We start from the raw sequence: 20,650 nt of genomic DNA, 5'->3' as shown, positions 1-20,650 counted from the left end.
TGCATAAGCCATGACAATTTTGCTATATCAGTCATTATGCACTGATCATGGTGTGTAGCTAGGGGTATATATTATATAATCGAAGAGGCATTACAGCGAATGCCTCTTCATCGACATCTAAAGAGCAAACTGCCAATTACGTGAACAGCCAAATCAGTGATTTTTTTCCTAGGGAAAAAATATCAATGATTCGGCTAAAAACGAAACATCATGGGGGGTTTTGACCCCCAATCCCCCCCCTAACTAAATATACCAACTCTGAGATTGCACTACAGTGGGGAAAGAGGCAAATTCACGCTGATGGCCAAGCGATTTTTTTCCCTAGGAAAATAATTGCCGATTTGGCCGTTTGCTTAACTGCTGCTTTGCTCTTTAAGGGTCACTGTAATGCCTCTTCAATTAGATAATATAGACCCGTAGCTACAACATCAGTTATGCACAGATAACAGCATTTTGCTGTAATATCAGTGGTCATACACAACCCATGGCACTCTACTATAGTATCAGCCTAAATGCACTAATCACAGCATTCTGTCCTAACATCAGTCATTTTGGACACACTACAGTACTCTATCCTAATATCAGTCATTATGTACTGAACACAGCACTTTGCTGTAACATCAATCATTATGTACAGACAACAGCACTATACTCTTAACATCTGCCATTATAAAATTACCACAGTGCTCTACTCTGCCATGGCACTCTTCCCTAACATTGATCATTATGAACTAGCCATGCTATTCTGCTCTAAAATCAGTCATTACACACTACATGCTTTGCATTCCTTTTTTCTCTTCTCAGTCATATGAGAAGGGGATGTATATTTAAGATTGGTTTTAGGCTCACTTACAGTGCAAAGAAAGAAGGAATATCCAGATGTGTAGTATATATCCAGGACACCAACATGGAAGTTTTGATCAGCCTGTGAGCTGTTGGGCTAACATGATTTCTCCATGCCGTAAGACAAGAGGAAGGTAGCATGCATTACTCACTGAAGGACATATCACATCACTTAAACAACCACCTCATCTATACACTTCTCTCTTCTCTTTTTTCTGTTCTCCTCCATGCTGCCACCGGACACCTCTTTTGCAGAATTTTTTCCATCTTATATAAAGATATATATTTCTTGTTGTTAATTCCTACTTCTAACTATGACTTTTTGTAACACAGCCTATGTGTGCATTTGAGTATATTGTTGCTGCATAATTACTCAAGTCTGACTTTGACATTATTGTTTTTAGTATTAAATAATTGTATAATTGTTTTTTACTTATTTCAATTTGGACACCTTGTTGTCACTATCGAATACAACCTGAACTGATAAAAGTCTATCTTTTCACGATTGTTTCAGTGTTGTTAATCAATTATTTTTGTTTGATGTTGATATTTTTGTTGTTAGTACTGAAAATAGCTCAGGGTGAGCCTGCAAATGGCCATACTTTGATCAGCACCCTATCCCAGTTCACAAAATGAAAATAAAATAAATAAATAACAATTGATACACATATGAGGCATGGCACTAGACATGGTTTAATACTGCATCCAAGTAAACTGTTGTTGTTTTAAATGTTTTCCTCTAAGTGTGACAGGATTTGTATTGAGAAATGTCAAGCATAGTTATGTGAGCATACATTTCAGTGATTCAAAACAATGCAATATATTACAGGGGTTTGGTTTATTATTTTTTCTGCAATAGATTTCACAGTTTAATGGAAAATACTATACAACAAATGTTCATCCCGGCTGATGCTAGCAGACTGATTTTGGAGTGTCTGGGTATCTTCTGGCATTATGCTTGTAGGGTATGTTTTGTAACTGCTAAAAAGTTGAATTCAAGAACAGACATGCATTTAGAAGAACCAGACAGGGAGAGGGGAATAATTCAGATACTTCAGATGAGTTGCTACCTAGCCAAGGCTAGAAAGAGCCTCACAGTTATAAACTTGGTAGGGGGTAACAGATGATCATATCAGGAAACACCAGTGGGAGTGTACAATGCCTTATGTACCACCACCCTTATAGGTGAATAGCTCAGTCTCAGCCTCTTGACTAAGCCTAGATTTTCCTCAGAGTCACAAGCCTGGGGAGTATCTAGGAATGCAGTCATGAGGATCATGAAGTGAAGGATATAATTAATACAGAAAACAGGTGGGCCAGAATAGGTTTGGGTGTCCCAAATAAAAACACTGAAAAAACTCACCTCCTGATGTTCCTGGTTGGAGAGCATGTAAAACAAAGAGAAAATGCCAGTCATTTTACAGATTCATACATATTCCAAGGCCACTGAGTCTTCTGTGTACTTAATCATTACCCTCCCTCAGGCCATATGCCCTTATTCCAGAGGGTCATACCAGTCAGTCCCAGAGTAAATGTATGGATACCTATCCAGTCATCTAGATTTATATTTAAAGGAAGAAAGTAAGTTGCACTACTGAACATCTTGAGGTTTGAGAAGTGATGGATTGTAAATCTGTCCAGCCACTGCATTTTATTTACCTACTGGCAATGATTTAGGTCCCTGGTTCTAGTATTGATGGGAATACTGCACTTGCAAAGTTACAGAAGGTCCAGGAAAATTACGTCTCTCATGGAGCAGTAAGTGAGACAGAGACCGCCTTTAAAAAGTCTGTAAGACAAAGAATAAAGTGATAGAGCTGATAGCTCGCTCTAATAACTGATAGCTCACTGACTTTAGGCTTGTAAACTTTTTGGTTAGGAACCTTTGAGGTCTTTCTAATTATTTCATATGTTCAGTGAGATACATAAGCATAGCTTTTCAACCAGCTCCCTGTGCCAGTGCCACAAACTTGCACCCCCACCTCCCAGCTGTTCAAGTGAGGAGCAAAAAAAAAAAGAAAAAATCAAGGATTTCTCTAAAACTTGCAGGATGGTATGGTTCCTCCAGATATGAGGACAGTGCCCAATCCACCCACCCTGTGGCCACCCCAGCTCTTCAAGAAGTGAAGACCAAAAAAAAAAAAAACAGGTGGCCAGATGTATGACATGCCCTACCCCTTCTTCCTGCCCCAGATATTCAGGTCCCATTTATGTGACCTGACCCTGACCATCCTTCCACATAGTTTAGTGAAAAAAATAATTATTTTAAACTGTAGCAAACAGTTGCTGCATTTTATACTCTATCTGCATGGAGCACTACAGTGCTCAGATTTTATTTGAAAAACATCTTTGTCCTTTTAACTGTAGCAAACTGCTTGCTACAAATGAACAAAACACTTGCTATAGTTAACAACCTGTTTTCATGAAGTGATGTTGTCCTCAGATTTTCAGTAGAAAAAGATTTTCATAGGTAGGTACTAGGCTATCTGTCCGAGGGCATTTTTAAGCCTAGCCAGAGTGTGTCGGCCTTCGCACCCCATTGATTAATTAACTGAGCCTCTGTCAAGCAGAGCCAATGAAGTGATCCCAGGGGTGTATTTTCTGTTACCCATCCACTCGTCAAGGTTTCTCTTGAAGAGTGTTAATATAGGGCTATGTCTAATGTAAATAGGAATTTTGTTCCAAAGCATGAGTCGTCTCTGTGACAGGAATCTATCCCTCTAGCATGTTCTGTTTATTGTTGTGGCGAGGTTTAGCTCACTAGAGCATGTGGCTTTCAGTGACTTGGATTTCTTTAGGTGGAGCATGTCCATCAATTTTGAGTTGGACATGGCTTTGTAAGTCAGGCAGAGATCACCTCTGAGTAAGCGATATGCCACTGAGTACAGCCGGAGTTTTTTCAGTCAGTCTGCATAGGACATATATTTGAGGCCAGTAATCCTCTTGATGAGGTACTTTTGTGGTCTTTCCAGCTGTTGGAAGTGTCATGTGAGGTACATCCCAAATGGGGCATTGTATGCTATTATGAGTCTGATGAATGACGAGTAGAGGGGCATTATAACCTCTTTATTTCTAGATGCAAACCCTTTAGTAATTAGATGGGCCACATAGAAGGATTTCCTAACTACTTTGGAAATATGATTGTCAAAGGAGAGATTACTATCTACCTAGGTCCCCAGATCTCTTATTACCTCTTCTGTATTAAGGGGGCTACCACCTATGTGGTAATTCGTGGGTATTTTGTTGTTCCCAAATGGGATGACTATGCATTTTTTGGCATTTAGCTTGAGGCCATGACTTTGACACTGTGTCCATCTCAGTAAGGCCTTTTTGGCAGATATCCATGTCAGCCGGAGAGTCAATTATGGCTCCCAGTTTGCAGTCATCGGCGAACTTGGTTAGCCATAGTCCTCCTGTGTTTGCCTGTACTTCTGAGAAGTATATACCGAACAGTAGGGGTCCCAGGACCGAGCCTTGTGGGACACCACTTGTGACTGATCTAGAGTTGGACCTGGAGCCTGCTATTCTTACCACGTGAGTTCTGTCTGTAAGCCAGTTGGCAACGCATCTTGTGACGTTGGGGCTTATGTTCAGGCTGGTGAGCTCTTCTATAATACCTAAGTGAGGAATGGTGTAGGTAGGTTGTGTGAACCACCTTTCCCTCGTCTATGACCTTGGCGACTGTCTCAAAGAAGTCAACCAGGTTTAGTAGGCATGATTTGCCCTTAACAAAGCCAGACTAGGTCAGGTCAAGTGTTTGGAGGTTCCCAATGTCTTTGTTAATGAGTTCCATGATGATGTGCTCCATAGTCTTGCAGACCAGGCTAGTCAGGCTTATGGGGCGACAGTTACCAGGGTCAGTTGTGGCCCCTCCTTTGTGGAACAGAATAACCATTGCTGTGCACCATTCTGTGGGCACGTAGCCTGTGGACAGGCTGAGGTTGAACAGCGTGTTTAGGTGAGGCTGAGTTTTTTTTGTAGTTCGTGTAAGACGCATCCTGGGACACCATCTGGCCCTATTGATGCTGTGTTTTTGGCTTTTGAAAGGGCTGTTTTCACCTGTGCTTCTGTGATTTCCGGGACACTACACTTTTCCGGTATTGTTGTGGGCCCTTTTGGGGGTGAGAGGGGGTGAAGTTTGCACTGAATCTATCTGCCAGGATGTTGGCAATATCAGTGGGTTCAGTATATTTTGTGCTATTTTGCACTAGCTCAGAGCATATCTGTGAGTTGCCACTTAGATTCTTAACATAGCTAAAGAAGGCTTTGCGGTTATCTTTTGAATCCTTAGCTATTTTTCTTTCGAAGTTAGCCTTGGATGATTTCATGAGGGACCTTAGTTTCTTACTGATATTGATCAGGGGATGTCTTTTCTTCTTGGGATTTGCTTTTTTTCTGAACTAGTTTCCTCCTTTATTGTATAACCTGTTTATGGCAGGGGTCCGCCAGACTGGTTTCCTTCTCTTAGGGGAGTGAGTCTTGGTTTTGCTGGGGATGGCATGATCCATGCGTCCTTCTAGGTGCTCATAGAGTGCATTTGTAAAAGATTCTGCATCTTGGGCAGCATTATCCATTAGTGTGGGGGCTGTGAAACTTACCACCTCTGTCTTAACTAAGGTGAAGTTTGCTTTAGAAATGTTTTTCACTGTGGTTTCCTTGGTTGGTGGTGGTGATGGTGAGGTGTGGACATCCAGAGTGATTAGTTTATGGTCTGATCTAACCAGTAAGAGGTTGACCTCTGGTGCAGAACACCTGTTACCCATGTTGGTAATGACCAGGTCCAATATGTTTTCACCTCTGGTAGGGGAGTTTATCAGCTGATCCAGGGCATTTGAGTTGATAAATTCCAGGAAGCGCTGAGCCTGGGAGTTTGTACTCAAGTAGTTTTCCCAGTTAATGGTAGGGTAATTGAAATTGCCCAGTATCAGGGTGTTTGGTAGGACCTTCATGTTTTCCAGTGTCTCTAGAAAGACAGAGTGATGGTCCTGGGTCATGGAGGGTGATCTGTAGCAGGCCACAATTTGCATTGCAGATTTGCCTGATGTTAGTTGCACATGGATGATCTCAGAGGTATCATGCTGCGCCACTAACCTGGATGTGTAGGTATCCTTGATGAATATGGATACACCCCCTCCTTTTGTATTTCGATCCATGTTCTGTGGCCGAAATGGGTGGTATGAGTTGTAGCCCGGTAGTGCTGGAGTGCTCTCTGGAGCCTTGAACCAGGTTTCAGTTACTGCACAGATGTCGATGTTCTCCATACTGAGGAGTGCTACGAGCGCATGCATTTTGAGATTTAAACTCCTGGCGTTGAGTAGTATAACTCTCATTTTTTTTTATTTGTGCAGTTTATAGAGGTCAGTTTGACTTTTGAGCCTTGCCTAAAAAAGGCACTATGGAGACAGCAAGAGCCTTGGCCAGTATTCAAAAGCCTAGGGGTGACAAGTGCAATGTAGTCCAGGGAGGAACATCTCAGATCATTCACACCAACATGAACAATGACAGAGTCATATTTGTACTTGTTCCGGAATGACCTGAGTGCTTGTGTTATGTGGCGGATTCTGGCTCCTGACAGGCAGCTAACAGTAACCTTCTCCTTGTCCAGCCTAGTGAGTGTGACGTCAGTGTGCCTGACTATAGAGTCACCTTTTACTTGTGTGTTAGGTATGTTATTTTGCCTTAAGGGCTGTGATTGTGTGGCACATTGATTTTGTGTTTTATATGCTGTCTGGTTTGTAATGGGAGGTGCAGGTTTTTTGGGTATCTGCTTTGGAGCTCTCGGATGCTTTTGCTGGTTTTTATTTAGAGCTTCCGAGTATGATTTAGTGTATTTATGTGTAATTTTTGCCAGTGCTGGTTTAGTAGGTCTATGTGAGGCTGGAGTTGTGGTGCAAGTGTTAACCTTCTCCTCATGACTGTCTGTTCCAGTCTTGGGTGGCAAGACCTTAGCCTCCAGTTTGGCTGTATAACTGCATCTCTCGCATATGTTCGTGTTTTGTGGTAGGAGGAGAGGGTTGTCTGTGTACATGAGGCAGGTGTAACATTGCCTCAGGATACCCAGGTTCACCAGCTGAACTGGAGAGTGCACCTGAAGTTGCCATTTGGTTATGCCTGAATAGTAGTCTTTCACTTTTAAACTGTAGCAAACTGCTTACTACAAAGTAGCAATCAGTTTCTACAGTTTAGGCCACACACAGAGTGTTACAGCACTCAGGCTTCACTGCAAATACAATATCAGCTTTTAAAACCTGGTATTACACTAAAGAGTGATTGGGATGATGTATGCCTCCCCCAATTGTACCCCCTAACTGTTTGCACCTGGGAGACTTGTCCCTCTCATCCCAACTTAGCTACGCTACTGGTGAGATACATCCCTAAGGGGACATAGAACTCACTAATTTGTTTAATCAGGGCTCATCATAAGGAATTAGTTACCTCTTTAGACAGTGATGATATACCTTTGGCAATTTGCTGTGTTACATAAAAGGATTTTCTGACAACTATTTTCATGTACTGGTCAAAAGAGAGGGAGTTGTCAACCCAAGTTCCTGGGTCTTTGAATAAATTTTCATTTTGTAGTAGTGTACTTTGTATATTGCATGAAGAAGGGAGGGGGTCATTTACCAAAGTGATAATATGACATATTTTAGCATTTACTTTTAACCCATTTTATGTACTCTAAGAGTTTAGTAGACAGTGTTCATTCTGGAGAGTTTGGATGTTAGAGGGTGACTTAACAACAACCCCCAGTTTGCACTCATCTGGAAACTTTGTTAGCCAGAGGTGTTAGAAATTTGCACAGAAATCTGAGAAATAAATGCCAGAAAGGAGAGGTCTCAGCAATAGGCACTAAGATGCACCACTGGTGACTTGCATTCTTTACTATGAGGGATCTGCAACTCTTTCTGTATAGGGTCTGTCTTTCAGCCAGTTTGCTATCCGTCTCACCACATATAGGTAATTTGCTGAGCATATCAAAACAATCCCGTCTTGGTTTGTGATTTGTTGTGGAGTTGACTGTGGCAAAATAAACTGTTTATTCATCGGACTTGGCCCTCATTTAGATTTCTCCTGTGAACTTTTGACTTTAGGTCATTTTAAGGCACTAAGTTTCTGTGTGATACCAGAGTGGGGAATGATGTTGATGGCCTTGGCTAAGTTAAGATATGCCATGTGTACCTAATGGCCACTGTCTACAACCTCCATAACCCATTCAAAGAAGTTTACCAGATACAATACACAGAATATACCCTTCAGAAAGACAAATTGTGTGGGGAGGGGCAAGTCTAATAAGAGTCACAATGTTGTAATTTATGAGGTCACTTATAATAAATCCCAATGCTTTGTAGATGAGGCTTGTAAGGCTGATAGGTCTGTAATTACATGAGTTGGTTATAAGGACACCCTTCTAGAGGGGCATCATACCTCTTAACTGTCCAGATTTTTGCAGAATGATGAACTTTTTGCCTTGCATTGTTGCTCTATTCCTCATAAAATTTGTGGTTTTCTGGCAAATAACAGGATTGAAGTCACTAAATAATGACAGACATTTCAGTTTACACTTCATAGTATTTAAAAATGCATGCTAACACAAATCCTGTTATTCTAAGTTTATAAGCACAATATTAAAAATGTGTCCCTATTTTTGGGCCTTTACCCCCACACACCTTAATTTAGGCTTTCTTCAGATTTCTTGGTCTAAGAGGTTGAGAAATATGTGGGTCACCATCACTGCAGTGCACTACTCATCAGGGATAGAATCAGTAGTTAAACTTGTTAAACAGTTTAAGGCGTGAGTTTGCAAGGGCATGTTTAACACTGTTAAGTAAAGCAACCAGGTACACATCATATCCCATGGGGGAAGTACTTTTTGGTCTTGATTTGCACTTTCAGTAAATGATTTTTAGAGATAATTCAGGGAGTTAAGGGTTTAGATATTTTAGGGCTTTAGACTGAAGTCTTGGGGGTCATGCTGGCACTAAATTTGTTTGCAAGGATGTTGGCAATGTCTATTGGGTCTGAGTATGAGGCGTCATTATGAGTAAGTAATTAGTGATGTATTGTGTTGTTTCTTATTTTTCTGATATAGCTAAAGAATAATTTCAGAAGCCAGTCTAAGTTCATGAGTTCCTTTGGTAGACATAATAATGTTTGCAATTTTTTTATAATGCTTCTGATATCATCCTTGAAAACAGGGGTTTGAATATACTATCTAATATTAAGGAGTTTCTTTCTTTTGTTAAACAGTTTAGTTATAGTGAAAGATCACCAGGATGGTTTGTTTTAGAATTTCTCATGAAATGTGGTTCTGGTGTGGACTGCTAACGCTAAGCATTCTACTAAATTTGGTATAAAATTCCTTAGTGAAGCTTGCTGCTGTATCGGACTTAGGAATGGTATAGTCATAAGTGAATTTCGATATTTCATCACTCAGTAGGTGGACATTGTTACATTCATAGACCTTAACTTCAGTAGATTTTGCTTTAAGGCCTTTTAGGAGTTTCAAGTAGAAGGTCACAACTTTGTGGTCAGACTCACTGAGGAAGGAGGTGGTCGTATTTGCAAGAATCAGATCCAGAATGCTGTGTTACCTATTAGCTTTATTCATCCAATGCTCAAGGGAGGTTTTTTTTTTTTGTTTATTAAGTTTAAGAATTGTTGGGCAAATCTTACATTGGAGGTATAGGTATCCCAGTTTATTTAAATGTAGTTAAAGTCATCCCAGATAACTGGGTTTGAGTTTTTGCTAATAGAGGGATCATTTAGAACACTGAAGAATCTTATATAGTCATCAGGGGACAAAAGGGAGTTTTTTTATCAAGCTATTAGTCACTGCATTTAAAGTGGAACAGCCTTACAAGACTTTCTGCAAATATATAGAGCTGAGTATATTTTCCTGCATTATTCTGTATTATAGAGCTAAATTGTTGCTTAGATATCTGTTGTCTTAGTGTCCTGCAAATATACAGAGATCAGTATATATTTTTTGGGTTTTATAATTTGCACTCTGATTCCTCACATCTCTGTTGAAACTTTCTTCCCCACCCCCACCCCCTGTTCTGGTAGTAGTTTAAATTTGGTGGCTTTTGCAGTGCCCGCCCCACTGTATATTTGATCTAGGACACTCCCCCAGTTCCATCTCTTTACCGCATTCTACCTAATAAACCCTTTCTGCACTTGCTTTTAGTCCTTTTTAATTTAATTACATTTTTTCAAACTGTGTGTGGACTAATATTGCTACATACTTAAGTGTGCCAGCTTGCACTGCATGTGAATTGTTTTTACTACTGTTTTTACTACTTTTCTGAAAAAAAAAATTGTAAGCCTGTTTCCTACCTTTCCTGTAATTAGTGTTCCAGATACAGATTTGCTGTATCCAGGACTATTTGTAAGCTTCTGAGCCCCCAAGCCTTTCTGTGTTGGAGGGAAGCCTTCTAGCTTATCAGTGGGAGTGGTAAGCACTAGGTAACCTGTCTACCACATAGGGAGTGGTTCTGGCCCAGAATTTGTAGTTATTGGCCATTTGGGCGGTCTTCCATCTCTCTCAACTTTCTGATTTGAAGGCCTGCATTTGCACTTGTTTCTGTCCTGTAACTCCTGGGCCCATCTCATTTGCTCACTCAAAAAAAAAAAAAAAAAAATCTGCTTTTACTGTATTTGTGTTTCTTCCTACTTTAGTTTGCTTTTGCGTCATCTTAAAAGTACTCAATTGTATTTATTACTGCTTGGTGTAACTCATTCTAAGCCTTTTAGTTTAAGCACTTGGGCTTCAGACCAGTTGTTTTACATTAGGAAGGTTTGTGGTCTGCACTGTGGTGGCAGGACAGGTAGCTTACATCCTTCTAAGTTGGGAACTGCTGATTGAGGGCTCAGTGTCTGTTATTCTAAAAGTGTATTAATTCTGTTTTAAGCACTTGGGCTTCAGGCCAGTTATTTTACATTAAAAGGGTTCGTAGTCTGCACTCTTGTGGGAGGAGAGGCTGGACTCTGCCCTTCTAGCTGGGAATTTCTGGTTAAAGGCTTATAGTGCCTGCATATCTAAACTGCTTCTTACTGAAATTGGTACACCTTGTTTGCTGTTGCATAGACTAGATCCAGGCCTGCTGAATCTAGCTTTGTTTTATAACCTGAGCACTAATCCAGGCATTCTTTAAAGTATTCAATTGTATTTATTACTGCTTGGTAGTAACTTGATTAAAGTGTAGCTATCATTCTAAGTCTTTTGGATTAAGCACTTGGGCTTCAGACCAGTTGTTTTACATTAGGAAGGTTTGTGGCCTGCACTGTGGTGGCAGGACAGGTAGCTTACATCCTTCTAAGTTGGGAACTGCTGATTGAGGGCTCAGTGTCTGTTATTCTAAAAGTGTATTAATTCTGGTTTAAGCACTTAGGCTTCACGCCAGTTGTTTTACATTAAGAAGGTTTGTGGTCTGCACTGTAGTGGCAGGACAGGTAGCTTACAACCTTCTAAGTTGGAAACTGCTGATTGAGGGCTCAGTGTCTGTTATTCTAAAAGTGTATTAATTCTGGTTTAAGCACTTAGGCTTCATGCCAGTTGTTTTACATTAAGAAGGTTTGTGGTCTGCACTGTAGTGGCAGAACAGGTAGCTTACATCCTTCTAAGTTGGGAACTGCTGATTGAGGGCTCAGTGTCTGTTATTCTAAAAGTGTATTAGTTCTGGTTTAAGCACTTGGGCTTCAGGCCAGTTATTTTACATTAAGAAGGTTCGTGGTCTGCACTCTTGTGGGAGGAGAGGCTGGACTCTGCCCTTCTGAGCTGGGAATTTCTGGTTAAAGGCTTATAGTGCCTGCATATTTGAACTGTTTCTTACTGAAATTGGTACACCTTGTTTGCTGTAGCATAGACTAGATCCAGGCCTGCTGAATCTAGCTTTATTTGTATGCTGCTTATTTGTTTGCTTGTTATTTCCCTGAAACACTAATTCCACCTAAAATGCGGCTTTTCAGTGCTTCTGTGGATCCCTAGTGATATCTGCATTGCTTAGTGTACTTATTTCCTTGTTTCACTTGAAAGAAAGTTGCTGTTTGTCGTTTTTGCATTGAAGTTACCTGAAATACATTGCATTTAAGTTACCTGGCACTTGCTCACTAAAGCAATTATATAAGTCAGCACTAAAATATTAAAAGCACTACACCCTCACAAACTCCCCTTAATTACCTCGTTCCCCATTAGCCCTTTTTTTCAATTATAAAGGAATTCCCAGTACTATTCTAACATGTCGAAAGGTCAGTTGTCAATCTCTTCTCCGGTCCAGCTAGTGAATCTGGGAATCTTGAGGCAATGTTACAACTGCCTCATGTACACAGACAACCCTCTCCTCCTCCCAACAAATTCCAACACATGTGAGAGATGCAACCATATAGCCATACTGGAGGCTAAGCTTTCTCAACTCAGTACTGGCGAAACCAGTCAGGAGGAGAAGGAAACCACACTCACTACAATTCCAGTCTCACATAGACCTACCACGACAGCAAACCAAACACATAAACACACAAAAACATACTCAGAGGCTCTAAATAAAAATCTGCCTAAGCAGCAGAGACCTCCAAAGCAGACACCCAAGCAACCGCTACCCCAAAACAAAACACATGCAACACATAGCTCACAAAGCCAGTGTGCCGAACAGTCACAGCCCTTAAGGCTAAACAACACACCTGATACACTTGTAATAGGTGACTCTATCGTCAGGCACACTGACATCCCGCTCACCAGGCTGAACAAGGAGAAGGTCACGGTGAGCTGCCTGTCGGGCGCTAGGATCTGCCACATAACACAAGCACTCAGGTCACTCCAAGGCAAGTACAAATATGACTCAGTCATTGTCCATGCTGGTGTGAATGACCTGAGACGTACCTTCCTGGACTACATGAAAAGAGACATAGAGGAACTCTCTGAGCATGTAGCCCAGGCCGGTATGACCCTGACCTTGAGTAGCATCTTACCCTCACCAAGAATGATGCCACAATATGAAGACAAGATGATCAATTTCAACAATTGGCTTAAGTATTGGTGTCATTCAAAGGGGATCCAATGCCTGTCAGCCTGGGATGACATGCTCGACAAGCCACGATGCTTCACTAGGGACGGCTTGCACCTGTCACCCCTGGGCTTTCGGATATTGGCAAAGGCTCTTGCTACCCCAATAGTGCCTTTTTTAGGCAAGGCTCAAAAGACAAACCCACCTCCATAGGTATCACAAGGCATAAGAAACTAAGAGTAATGCTACTCAATGCCAAAAGTCTAAACCTCAAGATGCACGCACTCGAAACTCTCCTTAGCATGGAGAACATCAATATCTGTGCAGTAACAGAAACCTGGTTCAAGGCACCTGAGAGCACCCCAGCACTACCAGGTTATACCTCATACCATGCTATTCGGCCCCAAAACTTGGACCGTACCACAAAAGGAGGGGGAGTATCAATATTCGTCAAAGATACCCACACCTCCAGGTTGGTGGCACAGCACGAAGCATCAGAGACTATCCATGTGCATCTAACAGTGGGTTAAACTGCCTTCCAGTTTATAGCCTGCTACAGACCACCCTCCCAAACCCAGGAACCCCACTCGGCCTTCCTGAGAACACTGGAAAATATGAAGGTCTCTCCAAACACCATTATATCGGGTGACTTCAACTACCCAGACATAGACTGGGAGCATTACTCTAGCTCCAACACCCTAGCCCAAAGGTTCCTAGAATTTATAAACTCAAATGCTATGGAACAACTTGTTACCACTCCCACAAGAGGGGAAAATATACTGGACCTGATCATCACCAACATGGGGACTCTATGCTCCAGACCAGAAGTGTATCCCTCACTGGTAAGATCAGACCATAAACTAATCTCACTGGATATTCACATCCCGACTCCACCCCCTGCCCTGAAAACCACAGTGAAAAACTTCTCTAAAGCAAATTTCACACTCCTCAAAACCGAGGTGGAATCCTTCAAAGCCCCTGGGTCTGTGGAAAATATGTCCCAGACCGCAGAATCCTTTATAAACGCATTCTATGAACACCGTCAGGAATGCATGGATCATGCAATCCCAAATAAAACCAAGACCCAATCCTCCAAAGGCAGACGTCCTGTCTGGTGGACCCCATCCACAAACAAACTATACAATAGAAGGAGGAGGCTACTACATGATAGAGCAAAATCCCAAAAAGGGAAGGCATCTCTGATCAGTATTAGCAAAAAACTACGGGCATTCATAAAATCGTCTAAGGCCAGCTTCGAGAGAAAAATTGCAAAGGACACTACGGATAATCACAAGGCTTTCTTTAGTTATGTTAGGAACCTGGGTAGGAATTCCCAGATATGTTCAGAATTAGTCCAAAATGACAAAAAATACACTGAACCCACAGACATTGCCAACATCCTAGCAGACAGGTTCAGCGCAAACCCCACCCACCAAAAGGGCAAATATTTATCCCAGCAGAGTGCTGCCCCCCCTGACATCTCAGATGCTTAGGTAAGAGCTGCCCTCTCCAAAGCAAAAAACACAGCATCAATGGGACCAGACGGTGTCCCGGGCTGCATCCTACATGAACTCCAAGAAGAGCTAAACCCAAACATAAAACTACTGTTCAATCTCAGCCTTACTACAGGATATGTACCCAAAGAGTGGCGTACAGCAACAGTGGCCCCTCTCCACAAAGGTGGTGCCTCAACGGATCCTGGAAACTATCGCCCCATAAGCCTGACTAGCTTGGTCTGCAAAGCTATAGAAAGGATCATCATGGACCTCATAAATAAAGATATTGGGGACCTACAGACACTGGATCCTACCCAGTTTGGCTTTGTTAAGGGCAGATCCTGCCTCTTAAATCTGGTTGATTCCTTTGAAACAGTCACCAAGGCCAATGACGAGGGGAAGGTGGTCCACACAGCCTACGTGGACCTCGCAAAAGCCTTCGATACAATACCCACTCGGGCATTATAGATAAGCTCACCAGCTTAAATATAAACCCCTATGTCACTAGATGGGTTGCAAACTGGTTCAAGGACAGAACCCACATGGTTAGAATTGCTGGAGCCATGTCAGACTCCAAACCAGTTACAAGTGGCGTCCCACAAGGCTCAGTCCTGGGACCTCTCTTGTTCGGTATATATTTCTCGAGGTACAGGCCAACACGGAAGGACCATGGCTGACTAAGTTCGCAGATGACTGCAAACTGGGCGCCATAATCGGCTCTCCAGCCGACACAAGCATCTTCCAAAAGGGCCTCATAGAAACAGACAACTGGTGCCAGAGCCATGGCCTCAAGCTAAACGCCAAAAACTGTATAGTCATCCCCTTTGGCAAAAACAAAGTGCCCACAAATTACCACATAGGTGGTAATCCATTAAGTACAGAAGAAGTAATTAGGGACCTGGGGACCCAAGTTGATAGCAATCTCTCATTTGACAACCACGTGGCCAAAGTCATTAGAAAAACATTTTATATAGCCCACCTAATCATGAAGGGATTCACATCTAGATCAGGGGTGGTCATCGTGCCTCTTTACTCATCCCTCATCAGGCCCATAATTGAGTACGATGCCCCTTTTGGGATGTACCTTACCAGACACCTGCAGCAACTGGAAAGACCCCAAAAGTACCTCACCAAGAGGATCAAAGGGCTCAAACAGATGCCATATGCTGCCCGGTTAAAGAAACTCCAGCTCTACTCAGTGGCATACCGCCTTCTCAGAGGCGATCTATGCCTGACGTATAAAGCCGTGTCCAACCCGGAATTAATGGACATGCTGCACCTCAGAAAATCCAAATCCCATTGAGCTATGCGCTCGAGAGACTTGAACCTCAGCACTGAAATAAATAGGACATGCTGGAGAGACAGATTCATAACCCAGAGGCTCCCTTCACTCTGGAATAAAATCCCAGTCCAGGTTAGGCAGAGTCCCTCATTGACTCTCTTCAAGAGGAATCTTGATGAGTGGATGGGAGATCGTAGGTTTACCCCGGGTATCACTTCTGTGCCACTGTTAGACAGAGGCACAGTATACTAACCTCGAAAAAGGGCATAGCAAAATTAATTTAAAATGGGTGGCGAAAGCCAAACACATTCTGGCTAGGCTTATAAATGCCCTAGGGCAGATAGCCTAGTATGAACCTATGAACCTATAATTAATCTTGTCTAGCCTGATATGTAATTCAATGAGTTCAGTTTGTGGGTGGCCTAGAGCAAACATTCTCCTTGACAAATATAGAGTTTTCACCACAGCTGCTATTAGGCCTGAAGCCATAAAAAGTGAAAATTGAGAAAAGGCTGTCTTTATATTTGTGGGCCTGGATGTTTTCCAGATGCAGGCAATTTATTGTTTAGACTGCCAACTTTGGGATTAATATGATAGTTGTATTAGAATGTCCATTAACTGGACTCTGCTTAAAAACAAGTAATATGGGGAATGGACAGTATATCAAAGCCATGGAACAAGAGGTACAAACTATCCTTAACAAATTAATCCAATAATGTGAGCTTCAACCCTGTTTATTCCTAATTCAGTATGTAGAGAACTGAAATTGTGTTCTGAGATTTTGGGTTGAAATGCTAACAGATTACATTTAATCTATAGAAAAGTGTGTATTCTAAAATACATAGTGTGTGTGTGTGTGTGTGTGTGTGTGTGTGTGTGTGTGTGTGTGTGTGTGTGTGTGTGTGTGTGCGCGTGTGTGCGTGTGTGTGTGCATGTGCGTGTGTGCGCGTGTGTGCGTGTGTGTATCCTGAATTAAGCTTTTTGCTTCCACTGTTGATCATTTTTGAGGATTAATTTAATACAGATTAATATCAGACATTATTATTTTCCCTGCTTCCTTTATTCCAGATGTTAATTGACTGGTGTTCTACAACAGTATGCAAAAATGGAGCAAAGTGCACTCAGAAAGATACTGACTTCCACTGCCAGTGTCAGAGTAGCTGGACTGGACAATACTGTGACATTCCAAAGGTCTCTTGCGAGGTGGCAGCACAAAAACAGGGTAGGTACCATCAATGCTAAATAAGCTTTTCATAAACAAATTAAGTGATTAGAAGAAAAAGCATGCATTAGTTGGCACAAAGTTTGATACTAAATTGAGAATCATACCAAGTCTTGGTCAATTCTTTTCTTTTTGTTCATCTTCTGTACCAAACCTTGCATTGCCATCACTAGGTCGTGTGTTTGAAAGGACGCTGTATCTTGTAACACAGCTAGTTAACAAGCTTAATAAATATGTGTTTTCCTAAAACCCTGTTTAGAGGTCAAAGAAAATATAATGTGATAAGGCTTATGAAAGTTAATAGTACATTCAGAATGCTTTTTTAAAATAATTATGTCATAATTTTTTGAATGTCATAATTTTTTGAATTAACTCCTTCAGTCCTGAGCAGTAGGAAATTAATTAATTCCCTTGTTTTCAGAGCTCTTCTAAGCCAGGAAGTCACTTGTTCCTGTCTACATTTTCCCAAAATCCCCTACTGAAATCGTAGTTCACAACATTTGCAGTATCTGCTAAACTATATGTTATTAAAAATGAAAAAAATTAAAGATCTTTCATAGACAATAGGCTACACATTGATGTAAGCATGCTGAATTTACATTGCAGATTTATGAAAGAAAAGTGTTATTTTATTTGTCAAAAATTACTAATGTTATGATCAGGCAAAGGACTATCTCTGTAAGTGTACAAGATAGATACACATCTATGGGAGAATTGTTTACCTATTTGAGAGCTTTCCAGTGGGTGTATGATAAGACAGGGTAGCCTACTGCTACTTTGTGATATTGCAGAATCTATACAAATTATATATATATATATGTACACAATATTTTCTCAGTATTTCAAAACAATATTAATCTGTAAAACCACATGTTAGCTGGCAAGTATCCATGGCAGCATTATCCCTGGGATCATTTCTTGTGTGTGCATTTAGGTGGTTGCCTTTGCTAATGTTATACATGGGCCTATGGGAAGAACACTAACATTAAATTCAGGAACATAGTAATGATATGATAATGAGGTATTTTTCATTGTGGCCATACCTATCTTTGAATTAATTTTTCTCACTGTTGTAGTAATTAGCCAACTTGTACTGGGCAATTAGCACTAGCAATGAAAGGTTTACTATCATAACACTGAAGTGCACTTTATCGACTGGTGAAACCTCGGATTACAGTTTCAAAGGGGCTAAATATCGAACTTAGATGTAGCGAACCTGCATCCCCAAACACCAAATGGCACATGATGTCCAACAGTCACATTCCCATAGCAGCGAATTGCAATCATCGATATTCACATGGCTTGAAATGGGGACATGAATATGTTTTAACTTTCGACAATATGATTCAGCGACGTGCATAACTGACCAAGTGCACTTCAAGGTTATGATAGTAAATGCAGTGAAAATTTCTTTGAATACCAGAGTATATGCCTTAATGTTTTCTATAAGATGGCACCAATTTTTTTCACCTGTAGACCACACAGCTTCTATGAAATTAATGCAGTTATGAAACTGTAGCTAATAGTCCTAACTATTTTACTAATATAAGTATATCTCAACATGTCTCCATAGCACCCACCATGTTGTAATATCATTTTTTAATAACAACTACTGCTTGTATACATCATCCCCAACATGACAGTATCAACTTCATTTCTGCATTATTAACATAAACATGGAAAATATCTCATATTTTTCATAACATTTTGCAATCACTCCTTAATGTCTCCAGCTCTGTACATCCATTACTGTCCATTGCATGATTAGCAAAGCATATCAGCCTGTAGATGTCTCCTTGTTGCCTTAGTTTTAGGTATACATCTGTACAAGGACTTCTGAAATTATACTTTGAAAACACTGATGCATATATTTGTTTCAGAAGTATAGAGAAGTCTTCTGTAAAGGTGAGTATATTCTTACAGGATACATAGGAACTCTGCTTTCTTGACAACTAAACTCTTGCAGAAAGCAAAGAGTTAAGAACTAACTCATAAAATATGCATTATATGACAGGATTGTGGAATACATGGAATGCCAGATTGTTCTTTATAGAAAAAACTGCAGAAACCTGATTATAGAATTACAGCTAAAGACAGGATTCTGAAATGGGTAACACAATTCCATGATCGTGGAATACAAGGAATATGAAGCTGCTGCCTATAAAGTGGCTTGTAAAAGAGTTGGATTATTGCCTTTCTACTGAGAGAGTGAACCATGGAGTACATATACTATTAGAACATTTCTTAAAATATTTCTTAAAACAAGATTATTGACTACATGCAGTATGAACCGGTTGTATATAATGGATTGCAATTACCTAGATTATAGATTTGTCATTTAAAGAAAGAATTGAAAATGACTGCTGCCTATGTAATGAACTGCAGAATACACACAAAATATGGAGCTAAGAACAAACTGGTTGCTACCAAAATGATTCAGGAATATTAAACTGCTACAAAAAAAAGAAAGAGATGAACTGCTGTAATATAGATCTGTAATGTACAGAAACAGTTGTCGTCGGACTACCAATTCCTTTGTCTATCTTGTTAAACCTGTAAATATTTAGCACCATTTCCTTCGCAGCTGGGCATATCTGCTATGCCTGTCCACTACTGTATCTGGATTGGATTATAACTGGGACCTTTGGCCATGCATGTTTGAAAGGGTCTGATTATCCATTCATCACATGCATCAGTAATGGATAATAAGCATTGTGCATTTTTATTTTAGTTTGCTTTACCTGCACTGTCAGTTTGTCCCCAGAATCAAGTTGAACAGACAATTTATGTGTGCCTAGCATGACTCCACTTGCTTTCCAGCTTTAATCGTTACAGCATCATTTTACTTTATTAGTTCTACATACTTTCTTAAATAAAATATCTGAAATAAGTAAGTGAAATCTAAAGGAATAATATTATTATTATACCCGAAACATAGATCTGTATCTGGAGCATTAGGAACACCAAAAGTTTACTTAAAGAAAACAATCCTGAGTACAGGAATATAGGAATTTTAGTTTACTAAATGAGTATTTAAAAAGGGCTTTGTATCGCTTGGAGTATGGAAACTCTGCTAAAGACAGAATTAGAAATACATAGGAAAGGGAGATGAATACCTGAAGAAATAATTGTGGAACATTTAAAATATGGAGCTGCATATGGAACTACTGAGTTAAAAAAGGATCTGGGGATGCCAGGATTATTGAAATGTTCCTATCACAGGAGATGTTGACAAAAAAAAGGTTCATGTAACATCAGGGACATAAACCCGCTGCATGAAGTAAGGACCACATAACGTCAGGAATATGGAAATGTTTTATGGAATATGTGGTGGGAATACATAACTGTTACTAAAAAGGAATTCTAAATGCCTGGAATATGAAACTGCTAAAGAAGAAATGGAAGAAGGATTATAGAAAAAACAGAGACTATGGAAATGTAGCATAAAGAAATAATAAAAGCACATTTTAAATATGAAACTTCTGTCTAAAGAAAAGATCATAAAATTTGTAGAGTACTGTATTATTTCCTAACTAAGAGGAAGGTTTAAGTCAAAATTAAAGAAGATCTTCTGGCATTTGCATGTTATAGGTAAATGGTATTGCCAGCTTGGAATGACTGTAGAAAGATGTAAGAGGAGCCTGAAAGAAGTGAAAGGTAGGTGTCAGGAGACGGGGGTTAAAACAAGAATGTAGTTGTTTGCAGGAGTTGGATAAGGTCACTGAATTATTTGACTTCCTTTAGTAAGTTCATGTATGTGTTCATACAGTGGGAATACATGGAATATGAAAATGTTGCTTAAAGAAGC

General features: G+C 40.4%; 1 protein-coding gene across 1 annotated transcript in view; it reads left to right on the top strand.

The window, feature by feature from the left end:
* The window catches only part of NOTCH4 (notch receptor 4), a 563,400-nt gene that overhangs the window by 347,908 nt on the left and 194,842 nt on the right, over positions 1-20,650 (top strand). Inside the window, exon 19 of the mRNA XM_044083199.1 lies at positions 16,689-16,842. Coding sequence (XP_043939134.1) covers positions 16,689-16,842 — 154 coding nt within the window. The remainder of the gene's footprint in view (positions 1-16,688; positions 16,843-20,650) is intronic.

The sequence above is a fragment of the Protopterus annectens genome, chromosome 9.part0 (assembly GCF_019279795.1).
Source record: "Protopterus annectens isolate FY-2018-M chromosome 9.part0, PAN1.0, whole genome shotgun sequence".
Classification (NCBI taxonomy): domain Eukaryota; kingdom Metazoa; phylum Chordata; order Ceratodontiformes; family Protopteridae; genus Protopterus; species Protopterus annectens.
The sequence above is the reverse complement of the archived record's forward strand: the minus strand, read 5'-3'. Positions and strand labels throughout refer to the sequence as shown.